Raw genomic sequence first — 12,832 nt, forward strand, 5'->3', positions numbered from 1 at the left:
TGCATAATTGCGCACCCAACTCACATTTGGCATTGTCCGTAAACTAGAGTTAATTTGCACACAAAATATCATACAACAATGGAAAGACCTGTGTGTTGTCCTTGTTAATGCAGACACAAAAGAGTTCCAAAAACCTCTTAAGGATCGGACCCTTTTTAAAAAGAATTGCCTAAAATGACATACCCAAATCTAACTGCCTGTAGCTCAGGAACTGAAGCAAGGATATGCATATTCTTGATACCATTTGAAAGGAGAGACTTTGAAGTTTGTGGAAATGTGAAATTAATGTAGGAGAATATAACACAATAGATCTGATAAAAGATAATACAAAGAAATAAACATGCATTTTTTTGTATTTTTATTTGTTCCATCATCTTTGAAATGCAAGAGAAAGGCCATTATCTGACTTAGGACTCTAGGTGCAATTTAGATTTTGGCCACTAGATGGCAGCAGTGTATGTGCAAAGCTTTAGACTGATCCAATGAACCATTGCATTTCTGTTCAAAATGTTGTATCAAGTCTGCTAAAATGTGCCTAATTGGTTAATATATACATTTTCAAGTACATACCTGTTAAATCGCTTCAAATAATAGCATGGTATGTTTTCACTGTAATAGCTACTGTAAATTGGACAATGCAGCTTTCTGCCCATATAAGATATGTCTTTGTCCTGCGAAATGTTCTTGCTACTTACAACGGCATGCTAATCACATTAGCGCACGTTAGCTCAACCGTCCTGAGGGTGGGACACGATCCTGTAGATCCTTAAGAGGTTATTAATCATAGCCTCCATTTTGTCCCGCACATTGAATATAGTTGCGGAGAGTCCCTGCAATCCTAGATTCAGATCATTCAGGTGAGAAAAAACATCATCCAGAATGGCCAGTCGTGTGAGAAACTCATCATCATGCAAGCGGTCAGACAAGTGAAAATTATGGTCAGTAAAGAAAACTTTAAGCTTGTCTCTTAATTCCAAAAAATGTGTCAATACTTTGCACTTTGATAACCAGCACACTTCTGTGTGTTGTAAAAGCGTTACATTGCATAATGCAGAAAATACACAAGAGTTCAGGGGCCTTGCTTTAACAAAGTTAACAATTTTCACTGTAGTGTCCAAAACGTCTTTCAAGCTGTCAGGCATTCCCTTGGCAGCAAGAGCCTCTCAGTGGATGATGCAGTGTACCCAAGTGGCATCAGGAGTAACTGCTTGCATGCGTGTTACCACTCATCTCTGTCTCACTGTCATGGATTTTGCACCATCAGTACAGATACCAACACATCTTGACCACCAAAGTCCATTTGATGTCACAAAGCGAGCCAGCACTTTAAAAATATCCTCTCCTGTTGTCCTGGTTTCCAGTGGTTTGCAGAAGAGGATGTCTTCCTTAATTTACCCCCTATAAACGTAATGGACATATACCAGGAGCTGTGCCAGTCCCGCCACGTCTGTTGACTCATCCAGCTGTAATGCATAGAATTCACTTGCTTGTATGCGAAGCAGTAATTGTTTCAAAACATCTCCTGCCATGTCACTGATGCGCCGCGAAACAGGGTTGTTTGATGTAGGTGTTTGTCACACCTACGCCCGCTCTTCCTCTCTGGTGCTCGAGGGTGCCAGGCTGCTCTTCATTACGCACACCTGTTACCATCATTACGCACAGCAGCGCTCGTTTGACACGCCTGGACTCCTTCATGTTGTTGATTGCCCGTCTATAATTGTCTGCTCCCCCGTTTGTTCCCTGTGTCAGCATTGATGGCGTTATTTCGTCCCCTGTCCAGACGCTGTTCCTGTCCTGTTTCATTTCTGTTGTTTAATAAATGTTGTCTCTGTACCTGTTACCTGCCTCCAGCGTCGATCCTCACAGCATTGTCTGTATAGTTTTTTTGGCCTTTTCCCCCAGCATTGTCTTAGCCATATCCACGGCAGCAGGTATAATTAAGTCCTCCACAATAGTATGGGGCTTGCCTGTCCTAGCCTAGCTTTTAGCCCCTTCTTATTAATGGTATTTGTTGCTTTTATACATGTCTTACTACTCGAAAGTCGTCTTAATTCTCGCTCCAAAAACTCCAGCGGCTTATTTTTCAAATCGTCATGTTTTGTTTCTAAATGTTTCATTAAGTTGTGAGATAGTACGTTTGCACATATAACACACTGTGGCTGAGGAAAGACACTACTCCCAATATAAGTGAACCCAAAATCAATGTAGTTCTCATCATATTTGCGCTTCTTCGATGGTCCAACGTCCCTGTCGGTGCTTTCCTGGGTAAGGGGGCAGTAGCTCTTCGGCTGCATCAGATTCACAACTGTCAGTGTCCATGCTAGCTGGGCTAACAACAAATGTAGAATTACTGTTGCTTGGATGTGCTCATGGAAGCTGAACAACTTGTGTCATTGATAGGTGCAGGTGTAGTACTGCTGGTAGTAGCAGTACTACCAGTAGAGCTGGTATGTGTCTCCTTACTTTCTTTTTTACCATTTATACATTTTCGAGCAAACGGAATGAGCAGTAGCTACGTTTGGCTACATACGGACCGTTAGTGGAATTCCCGCGAGAGTGTAATGGTTAATGTGATTGGATGTTAATTATTTGACTAGGCTACCTGTATTTGCCATTGTGTTGTTATTTTGATTGAACACTAGATGGTTTAATTTAATTTTTGGCAGTGATAAGAGGCTACTCAGGCGAGAAAAAACATCACCCAAATGTATAGCCCTGTTGGAAAATCTAAATGCACTGTTTTAAAATGTGTATCACATTTTTATTTGGCGTACCCCCGACGGCATTGCGTACCCCAGTTTGGGAATAGCTGCTCGCGCCAATTCATTGATATATATGTTGAAGAGGGTGTGGCTTAAGCTGCAGCCCTGTCTCACCCCACAGCCCTGTGTAAAGAAATATGTGTGTTTTTAGCCACTTTTAACCACACACTTGTTGTTTGAATACATGGATTTGATAATGTTGTATGTTTTTCCCCCAACACCACTTTCCATCAATTTGTATAATAGACCATCATGCCAATTTGAGATGAAAGCTTTTTTGAAAGCAACAAAGCATGAGAAGACTTTGCCTTTGTTTTGGTTTGTTTGTTTGTCAATTAGGGTGTGCAGGCTGAATACGTGGTCTGTCGTAATGTAATTTGGAAAAAAGCCAATTTGACATTTGCTCAGTACATTGTTTTCACTGAGGAAATGTACGAGTCTCTCTCTCTCTCTCTCTCTCTCTCTCTGCCTCTCTTTCTCTGCCTCTCTCTCTTTCTCTCTCACTCTCCCTTGTTCTCGGTTTCTTTCTCTGCCTTGCTCTCTCTTTCTTGCTCTCTCTTTCTTTCTCTCTCTTTGCCTCTCTCTCTCTCTCTCTCTCTCTCTCTCTGCCTCTCTCTCTCTCTCTCCCTCATTCTCTGTTTCTTTCCCTGCCTCTCCCTCTCTCTGGCTGTCCCCGTTAATTCCAGTGTGTGATGGACAGTGTGTTCAGTATGCAGTCGTTTATAAAGCCATTATTGTCAATTAAGGGAATGAAGTGTTCCCCTGGGCCTCGCCATCTGGACCCCTCCCTCCCTCTCTTTCTCCCTCTATTTCTCTATCACCCTAATCTTGCTCCCTCACTCGCTATTCTCCTCAGTTGCATGCTTCACTCGCTTAACCTCACACAATCAAACGTCCTTTCTAAGTATGCAGGCTTGTGTGTGAATGTGTCTGTGTGTTTGTCTGTGTGATTGTCTGTGTGTTTTTACTCATGCGTGTGTGTGTTTCTCCTCCAGGGAGTCAGACCTGTTTCTGTTGGACTCGAGGGTCATCTGGGCGGCTGAGGACGGCTGGCTGGTGTTTGACTTGACAGTGACCAGTAACCAATGGGTCTTGAACCCTGGACACAACCTGGGCCTGCAGCTGGCTCTGGAGAGCACTGACGGTGAGTAGAGTGTCTTAGAAGCAGGTCCAGCACCCAGAGGGAGCTCTCTAAATCACAACAACTGTATGAGGGTTCAAACCCAATAGGCACATTGGCCCATATCAATATAGCGTCTGAGTACTGATCTAGGATCAGGTCCCCCAAAAAGATGTTGCATGAAGCTTACTACATTATTCTATGTTTTTTCATTATTTTCACTGCGTCAGGGATAGGGTTCCCGAAACGTGTGTGTACGCTGTCCCTGATGCAGTGCAACTAATTCAAAACATTGAATAATGAAGTAACCTTTATGCAACATATTTTTGAGTGTGAACCCATTACACCTCTTTATTTGTCTGGATTCATTTAAGGACACGAGACCGCATGAACAGTATGACCTCAGTGCATACCAATGTCACATGCTCTACCAGCACACAGCACAGAGACAGAACACATTGATAGAGAATACAGGCCTTCATTATTTAACATCATTCACTGTACCCTCATCATCATTACGAGCCATTCAGAAGAGATTAAAACAAACAACATGTAGCGTGGATATATTTCTATTGAGGATATATCAGGATGGCAGGATGTATCTCACCGACTAACAATAACAACAGCAGCAGCATCATCAGTAGCACTGCATGACAGTGTTTCTGAGGAGACTGTTATCTCAGTGATGATAGCAGGATGTTAGGTTGAGAAAAACAGACACAGTCTCATGTTAGGGACTGTGTGTGTATGTGTGTATGTCTTTGTGTGTGTGCGTGTGTTGGGAGGGAGTATGGGCAGGCGTGTGCTGACAGGCGCGTGGGATGTCCTGTTGCCGTGGGCTGCTGGCAACCTGAGTTTACCTCGGCACCATCATCACAGGCACATTCCTCTGAGTGAACATCACACACACACACACACACACACACACACACACACACACACACACACACACACACACACACACACACACACACACACACACACACACACACACACACACACACACACACACACACACACACACCCTAGACACAGTCAGATCCATTGGGAGAGAGTGTTTCTCTTTGATGTGTGGTACTACTTTGGATCTTGACGTTTCCAAGGTCTAAACTGGGAGTGAACAAGAGAACAAGAGAGACAGAGAGAGAGAGAGAGAAAGAGAGAGAGAGAAAGAATGGCATTTAGGGAGGAAAACCTCATATTTGGGAAAACATCCATTTCAGGATTACACAGACTAAAGAAATGGTTCTCATTAGAGACTGAGTGGACCACACACACTTTAGATACACAGTCACACACACACACACACACACACACACACACACACACACACACACACACACACACACACACACACACACACACACACACACACACACACACACATGATACAAGTAAACATTTCATTGGACGGTGTATACCATGTGTATCCTGTACATACGACTAATACTACTTGAAACACACACACACACACACACACACACACACACACACACACACACACACACACACACACACACACACACACACACACACACACACACACACACACACACACACACACACACACACACACACACAGGCAATGTCTCTGACCCTCTGTCCACTGTGTCTCTCCCTGCAGGTGTGAGTGTGAACCCGCGGTTGGCAGGGCTGATCGGCCGCAGTGGTCCTCAGAATAAACAGCCCTTCATGGTGGCCTTCTTCAAAGCCACCGAGGTGCACCTGCGCAGCATCCGCTCAGCAACAGGGGGCACCAAACAACGCAACCCCAACCGCTCCAAAGGGGCCAACAAGGGCCAGGAGGCACTGCGTGTGGCCAACATTGCAGGTAGGGACTGGGGGATGAGGAGTAAGGGAAGCTTAGGGAATGCAGTGAAATGCCGTTGTGATATGTTGGTAGACGCTGGTGTAGTGATGGCTGGCTCCAGGTGAAATGAGAGACAGATGGAGGCCAGAGCTGTTGCTGTCTAATACAGACTCCTTACCAGAATTCTCCACATATCTTCAAGGGCCAATAAACACACACGCACGCACACACACATACACACACAACTCACACACACATGCGAGCGCGCACACACGCACACATACACTCACAACTCACACACATTTTCCCCCTCCAAACCACTCTGAGAATGTATTTTTTCTGAACCTCCCGTAACAGAGTGTACATAGTTCATAGGGGCCTTACGGTGTGAGGTGTGAGAGCGCTGTGTTTATGCAGAGCTCTGAAACATTACACCATAATGCCTGGGCTTCAAATAACTGGCGTGTTTATTTACACAAGCCTTACGGAGTGGACAGACAGGGCCAAGAACCCGACATGAAGCGAAGGCAGGGCCCACGTTTGTGGCAGAGTACATCTGCACTGTGTGTGAGGGGAGTGGGGGCTGGACCAGCCTAGCACACATGGGCCAAATGGGCCTGTTTGGAAGTTTGAATGGTCTTTTTTTAAGAGTTGATGAGAACCAGTCGTTCATGATCATTCCCAATCCGAACAACTGACTGGGACAAACTTATGTTCCACAGAACCCGTGAGGGTTACGGGTTACCAGAGGGAGGGAGGGGTGGAGGGAGAGAGAGAATGGAAAAGAGAGGGGAAAGAACAGAGTGGTGAAAGAGATGGGTGCAGGCTCTTTGTCCCCTCTCACATGTGTTCTATGCCGTGGAAGCCGCAAAGGATACAGAAGGCACAGGGTCAAGGTCCCTAAACCTTGAACTACCCCTGAAGGTTTAGGCCTATACAACATAGACTGATTCCATGTACAGTAAGGTTCTATGTTTCCATGCAATAATATTGACAATGTTTACACCCCTCTTTCTCTCTCCCCCAGAGAACAGCAGTGCTGATCAGAAGCAGGCATGTAAGAAACACGAGCTCTACGTCAGCTTCAGAGATCTGGGGTGGCAGGTACCGAGTGCACCCCACACATTCCTCTATTTCTCCCCCTTCGCTTCCTCTCCTTTTCTTTCATCCTCCCTCACTATCTCTCCTTTTTTTCTCACTCTCCTGCCTTTAACTCTTTCTCACTACTATTTTCCTCCCTGTCCTCCCTAATGTCTTTTCTTAGCAGAGACCTAAATCGAAAGTGATTTACAGGGCTCAATGTTGTCCATGATATCCACTTCAACAGCTGGGTAAACAGTAGGATATGCTAAGGAGAGGTGCAGACTTATTGCCTTACTAAGGCTCCACAGTAAAATATGCACAGTTAGTTCAGAGTTTAGAACCAGGAGGCTTGTTGTTACTACTACCATGACTACCGTGGAATGTATTGCATGCTGATTACACATTCACATGGAGGATTTCTCTCTTTATCTGCCATCTCTCTCTCTTTCTCTCTCTTTATTTCCCTACCCTCTTTCTCTCTCTCTCTCTCTCTCTCTCTCTCTCTCTCTCTCCCTCCCTCTCTCAGGACTGGATCATAGCTCCAGAGGGCTATGCAGCGTACTACTGTGAGGGAGAGTGTGCCTTCCCTCTCAACTCCTATATGAATGCCACAAACCATGCCATCGTGCAAACACTAGTGAGTAACTAAGAATAATCGTTACTTTCTATTATCCTTTGTATCATTCATACAGTCAATGTACTAGAGAGCATCCACACAAAGACAAATGCATTAACATGCTATCATATCTCCATTTAGTTCTTTTCACTTGATGTTGTCTCCCTTACTCCAACCCCCACCTTTCTACTCCCTGTCCTTGTCCCCTTTCCCTGTGCAGGTCCACCTAATAAACCCAGACACCATTCCTAAGCCCTGCTGTGCCCCAACCCAGCTCCATGCCATCTCGGTGCTCTACTTTGACGACAGCTCCAATGTCATCCTCAAGAAGTACCGCAATATGGTGGTCAGAGCCTGTGGCTGCCATTAGACTACAGCCAACCTCTCAACACACACACACACACACACACACACACACACACACACACACACACTCACGCACACATCTACGCAGGTCACTTTCATCGAGACTCTAGACTTTCTTCCCCAGATTCACCTGAATGGACACATGAATGGACTACATTTCCCAGAGTGCCTTGCTGAGCTCCTGGACGGGAGCTACATGAGGACCGGGCAGACGATCATGCTTATTGAGTTCAACCTGGAACACACACACACACACACACACACACACACACACACACACACACACACACACACATACTTCCTGTGCTTTCTACTGTGTATGAGACATTTTAAGCAGTGATTGTATAGTAATACACAGTCAACAATCTTTTGTTCATTTAAATGTTTTTTATTGTATTTCACTCTGTTTTTCTAGATATTTTTGATTGATTACGTATTTGTATGTTTTTTATGACTGAAAGGCTATAGGAAGTGTGGATGCTCTATGGACTCTTCATGGACAATACTGTGTAAATAGTTTTTTAAACACAGAGAAGTGTATTTATTTCCTGGTCTTGGGCATGTTAAGGGTTTTTCTCCTGTGTCTACCTGCGCATGTACTGTATTTTATGCAGCTCTTTACCTTGGGTCCCACTCATCACACAGTACAGCACAAAGACCCCTCTCTCTCTCTCTCTCTCTCTCTCTCTGTCTCTCTCTCTCCCTTTCTCTCTCTCCCCACCCTCTCTCTCTCTCTCTCTCTCTCTGTCTCTCTCTCTCTCTCTCTCTTCCGCTGTCTCTCTCTTTCTCTCTCTCTCTCTCCCTTTCTCTCTCTCCCCACCCTCTCTCTCTCTCCCCCCTCTCTCTCTCTCTCTCTCTCTCTCTGTCTCTCTCTCTCTCTCTCCCTTTCTCTCTCTCCCCACCCTCTCTCTCTCTCTCTCTCTCCCCCATCTCTCTCTCTCTCTCTCTCTCTCTCTCTCTCTCGCCCTTTCTCTCTCTCCCCACCCTCTCTCTCTCTCTCTCTCTCGCCCTTTCTCTCTCTCCCCACCCTCTCTCTCTCCCTCCCTCTCTCGCTCTCTCTCTTCTCTCCTTTGTTTCTCACCATGCTAGCTCTGAGATTTGTTTTTCCTGCTCAGTAACAGTGCTAAATCTATCATCAGCATGGACCTATCACTACAGCCTTGTCATGGGAAATAACTCAGCATGTTCCTCTCCGTATTCCAAACATTGTCTTAAAGACATGTTCTGATGTCATACGCACACTAGCGTATTGGATAATGCAAATGACATAAAAAATATTTTCAGAATGAAAATGCATTCATATACTGTAGCTCTCTTTAGAAACTAGGCTTTGACTTGAAAGTTTTTTTTACAATAAAAAGCAATAATACAGGGGGTGTTTCAGAAAAACAAAAGGAAGAGAAAGATTGGGGAATGAAAGAGAGAGAGATTGTGTCTAGGGTGTGTGTGTGTGTGTGTGTGTGTGTGTGTGTGTGTGTGTGTGTGTGTGTGTGTGTGTGTGTGTGTGTGTGTGTGTGTGTGTGTGTGTGTGTGTGTGTGTGTGTGTGTGTGTGTGTGTGTGTGTGTGTGTGTACCATTACCTTGAGCACCACGAGTCTGTTGTGTGCCAGGTGGTTTTAGGATGGTCTGTCGTTTTATCCTCTTCTGTAAAGTCTGATGTCTATCTCTTCCTTATTTAAGAGACTATTTATTGAGAGCTGAGGCTGGTACTCTCTGCCAACGCAGCATCTTGTTCACTCACAACAGTCTTTGTTTTACTGCAAAACTGGTTCAATAAAATCGGAGGAAGCATCACTGACTGTCTGGTAGTGGATTTCTACCACCCCTCTCCTACCCCCCCCATTCCCCTATTTCCTCAGCTCTGGATTTTTCCTCTCTTCTCTTTGCTTTCTCCCCTTTCTCGTCTTTCCTATCCCCTCTCACTCATCACCCCTTTCCTCTCTTCTCTCTCTTCTCTTTCCTCTCTCCTCGTCCCCATTGCCTCTTTTTTCTCCCCTCTGTCTTTTCCAGCATCCTGTTTATTACATGGCCTGGCTTGGATTAGTGCTCCTCGCCATTCGCAGACTTCTTAATGCAGCTAAACTTAGCCTGTGTGTATGTGTGTGCGTGTTTCATGCCAAGAGTCTGGAGAACAGGGCAATGTTTCAGCCTCCTCTAGGTCAAAACTTTTACATATAGCAATCTATAACGACCTAGAGAAACGTTGGGACCAATTCCATTGAAATGAAGTTACTGAGTTAGAATGGAACCAGCCCCGGTGTATGCCAGACCACAGGTGTCAGAGGTCAATAGAGTGATAATATGGCTCTCAATCCTCTGCACCCAGAAGCTTTACTCCCCTACTCCCACCCCCTGCCTCTCCCAGCACTGCCCCCTTGCTGCCTGCCCCCAAACTTGACCCTGAACACTGCCTGTCTTTAGCCCTCATCAACCCTCCATCCTCAAGACCTAACCTCCAGCAGCACTGCCAAGCACCAACCCCCTGTAGAAATGAATGAGTGATCTCTATGGCCCACCCATCCATCACCACCTCTCTCTCTGACTTCCTTCTGGTGTCACATTGTTTTATGTCCCTACAGGCTCCACTGTTACCTCATCAGACTGATGAAGAAAGGGAACAGTTCTGTTTATTTGCTTCCCCCCCAGAGTTTGACACTTGATGACCCCATACATATACACACTCACAATTATGCCGCAGACACATACACACACTTGCTCCTCTACTCTGAGCTGCTCTAAGCTGGACATAGGGAAAGGGAGACCTGCCCTCTGGTGGTGAAGATCGTGTGTGTGTGTGTATCTGTGTGTGTGCGTGTGTGTTTGTGTGTAATATGAGCTCAACGGTCCTTGTTCTTGTACTTTCGGGAGGCCAGACATTCACAATGACATTGGTCGTGTCCAAATACCCCTTCTTGCGATCTAAATAGCAGGCATTTTGGGTATACAAAAATAGAACATTTTACAGTATGTGACATTTAGAAAATGTAGTATGCTTTAAATGCCAGGATGTCATACTCTTTTTCGACTTTTCAACTAGTAGAATTTGCTGCACATTTCTGAGGAAGAGCCTTTCCAGACTCACGTGCGTTTCACAACAGTTGATGATCAGTGAAGGCACTGTACCAAAATGAACCAATGGTGGGAATCAACGCAACTGCGCATTAGATGAAGCATTCTCAGTATGGATGAGCCTAGTATGTTAAAATGTGTTGCTTTCTGCACTCGTTTGCACTTAAGAGTACGTTATAAATAGTATGTAGTACAATTAGTACACAGTATGCAGTTGAAGTAAATAGTAGGCAAGCCAGATTTCAGACAAGACCAACTGACTCTACTTTGTCCAGTTGGTCTGAATGAAAGTAATGCGTCCTCTTTTTCATTGCTGGTATTAAAAGGAGCATGAGACTTTAAATAACAATCCTCTTAATTCACACGTTCACTTTCATATGAAATTTGTGTTATCAGCTTTCAGTGTGTGGGCAAGTTAGATCTTAGCCAATCAGAAGCCATTATACTGTGTGTGTGTGTGTGTGTGTGTGTGTGTGTGTGTGTGTGTGTGTGTGTGTGTGTGTGTGTGTGTGTGTGTGTGTGTGTGTGTTTTACCTTTTAAAAGTGATTTCCAATTTTTTTTTTTTACAAAATGCTAAATATACTGTAGAAACACAACGATTCACATAAAGGTGAGATAGCCTCCTAGAGAGTCTAAGGAATGTGAATACTGAGACAGCCAAGGACAAAAGAGTAAAGGGCAATTTTAATGTTGTTGGAATACACTCCATATCTATTTGTCAACAAGAATGAATTCATTGTAGATCAAATCAAATATATATTTTGGGTGCTAATTTGTTGTAACTTTGTCTGATTGTATTTCTTTGCATCAGAGGCTAAATGAATCTTCATTGTTACCGCTGTGGTTAAGAACAGGAAACTAAACCTATAGCGGACAGAGAAACACGTGTACACACCCGTACACACACACCCACCCATCTTAACATTTTAAAGGAAGTGTGTATTTCCAGGTTGTGAATGTGAAACAACATGACTACTCAACATGACAGATGTGGTGATCAGGGGGCTATTTCAGCAATAATGCACGAGGAGGTGTGGTATATGGCCCAACATACTACGGCTAAGGGCTGTTCTTAACACGACGCAACTTGGAGTGCCTGGATACAGCCCTTAGCCGTGTTATATTAGCCATATACTACAAACCTCTGAGGTGCCTTATTGCTGTTATAAACTGGTTAACAACGTAATTAGAGCAGTAAAAAGAAATGTTTTGTCATACCCGTGATATACCACGGCTGTCAGCCAATCAGCATTCACTGCTCGAACCACCTAGTTTATAATGCACATTCATTTCAAGGGATAGGGGGGTCCCCTCAATCCAATCTGAGGGGCTTCTTCCACTCTCTCCACTCCTCTCATCTCAGTACCTCTCCACACAGACTGGGCGAGGATAGAGAGGCATAATTTCTCACAGGACAGCTTTTAACTACTAGAAATGTATTTCAATGTTTTCAGTTACTTTCAACCAAGCTATGGGTCGTTCACTGCAGTGAATATCGGATAAATATTGAATAAATTGATATACAGTCATTTGATAAATACCTCCTCTCTCTTTTAATGTCATTTTACTATGTCTTTTTAATGGGCTACAATCATATTCATGATTTATGTATTGCGACCCGGAGAGTTCCACAACCCTTTCATGAAAATAATATTTAGCTACTCATCCTGAAAGAGGATGACTGTGGTGCATGCTCCATCCACCGCATGACGAAGGCAAAGGGAAAGCCTAGGCTACTCAGTCATGAGGAAAAGAAACTGCTCTGATAGTTATGCCTAACTAATAACTAATAATACATAACTTCAGATCAGTAGCAGTGCGTGGGTCAAATCACTAAGGATTCCAAGCCAGTAAAAAAGCCATATTACAACCAACAGTATGTTGTGATCATTGCGTTGTTCTCTCTATAACTCATTTGTTCATACGCCGCTGTGATATGCAATAAGGCCGTGACAACAAAAAAGACAAGGAATGGGTTATAGAGAAAACAATGCAATTATCACAA

The 12,832-nt window shown here is 44.2% G+C and overlaps 1 protein-coding gene across 1 annotated transcript in view; it reads left to right on the top strand.

Moving 5' to 3' along the window:
• LOC106571911 (bone morphogenetic protein 7) overlaps positions 1-8,532 on the top strand; it is a 46,900-nt gene extending 38,368 nt beyond the window's left edge. The window contains exons 3-7 of the mRNA XM_014145466.2: positions 3,758-3,906; positions 5,507-5,713; positions 6,720-6,796; positions 7,302-7,412; positions 7,612-8,532. Coding sequence (XP_014000941.1) covers positions 3,758-3,906; positions 5,507-5,713; positions 6,720-6,796; positions 7,302-7,412; positions 7,612-7,761 — 694 coding nt within the window. The 3' untranslated portion in view covers positions 7,762-8,532. The remainder of the gene's footprint in view (positions 1-3,757; positions 3,907-5,506; positions 5,714-6,719; positions 6,797-7,301; positions 7,413-7,611) is intronic.
• The last annotated feature ends 4,300 nt before the right edge of the window (positions 8,533-12,832 follow it).

This window comes from Salmo salar, chromosome ssa15 (genome assembly GCF_905237065.1).
Source record: "Salmo salar chromosome ssa15, Ssal_v3.1, whole genome shotgun sequence".
Classification (NCBI taxonomy): Eukaryota; Metazoa; Chordata; class Actinopteri; order Salmoniformes; family Salmonidae; genus Salmo; species Salmo salar.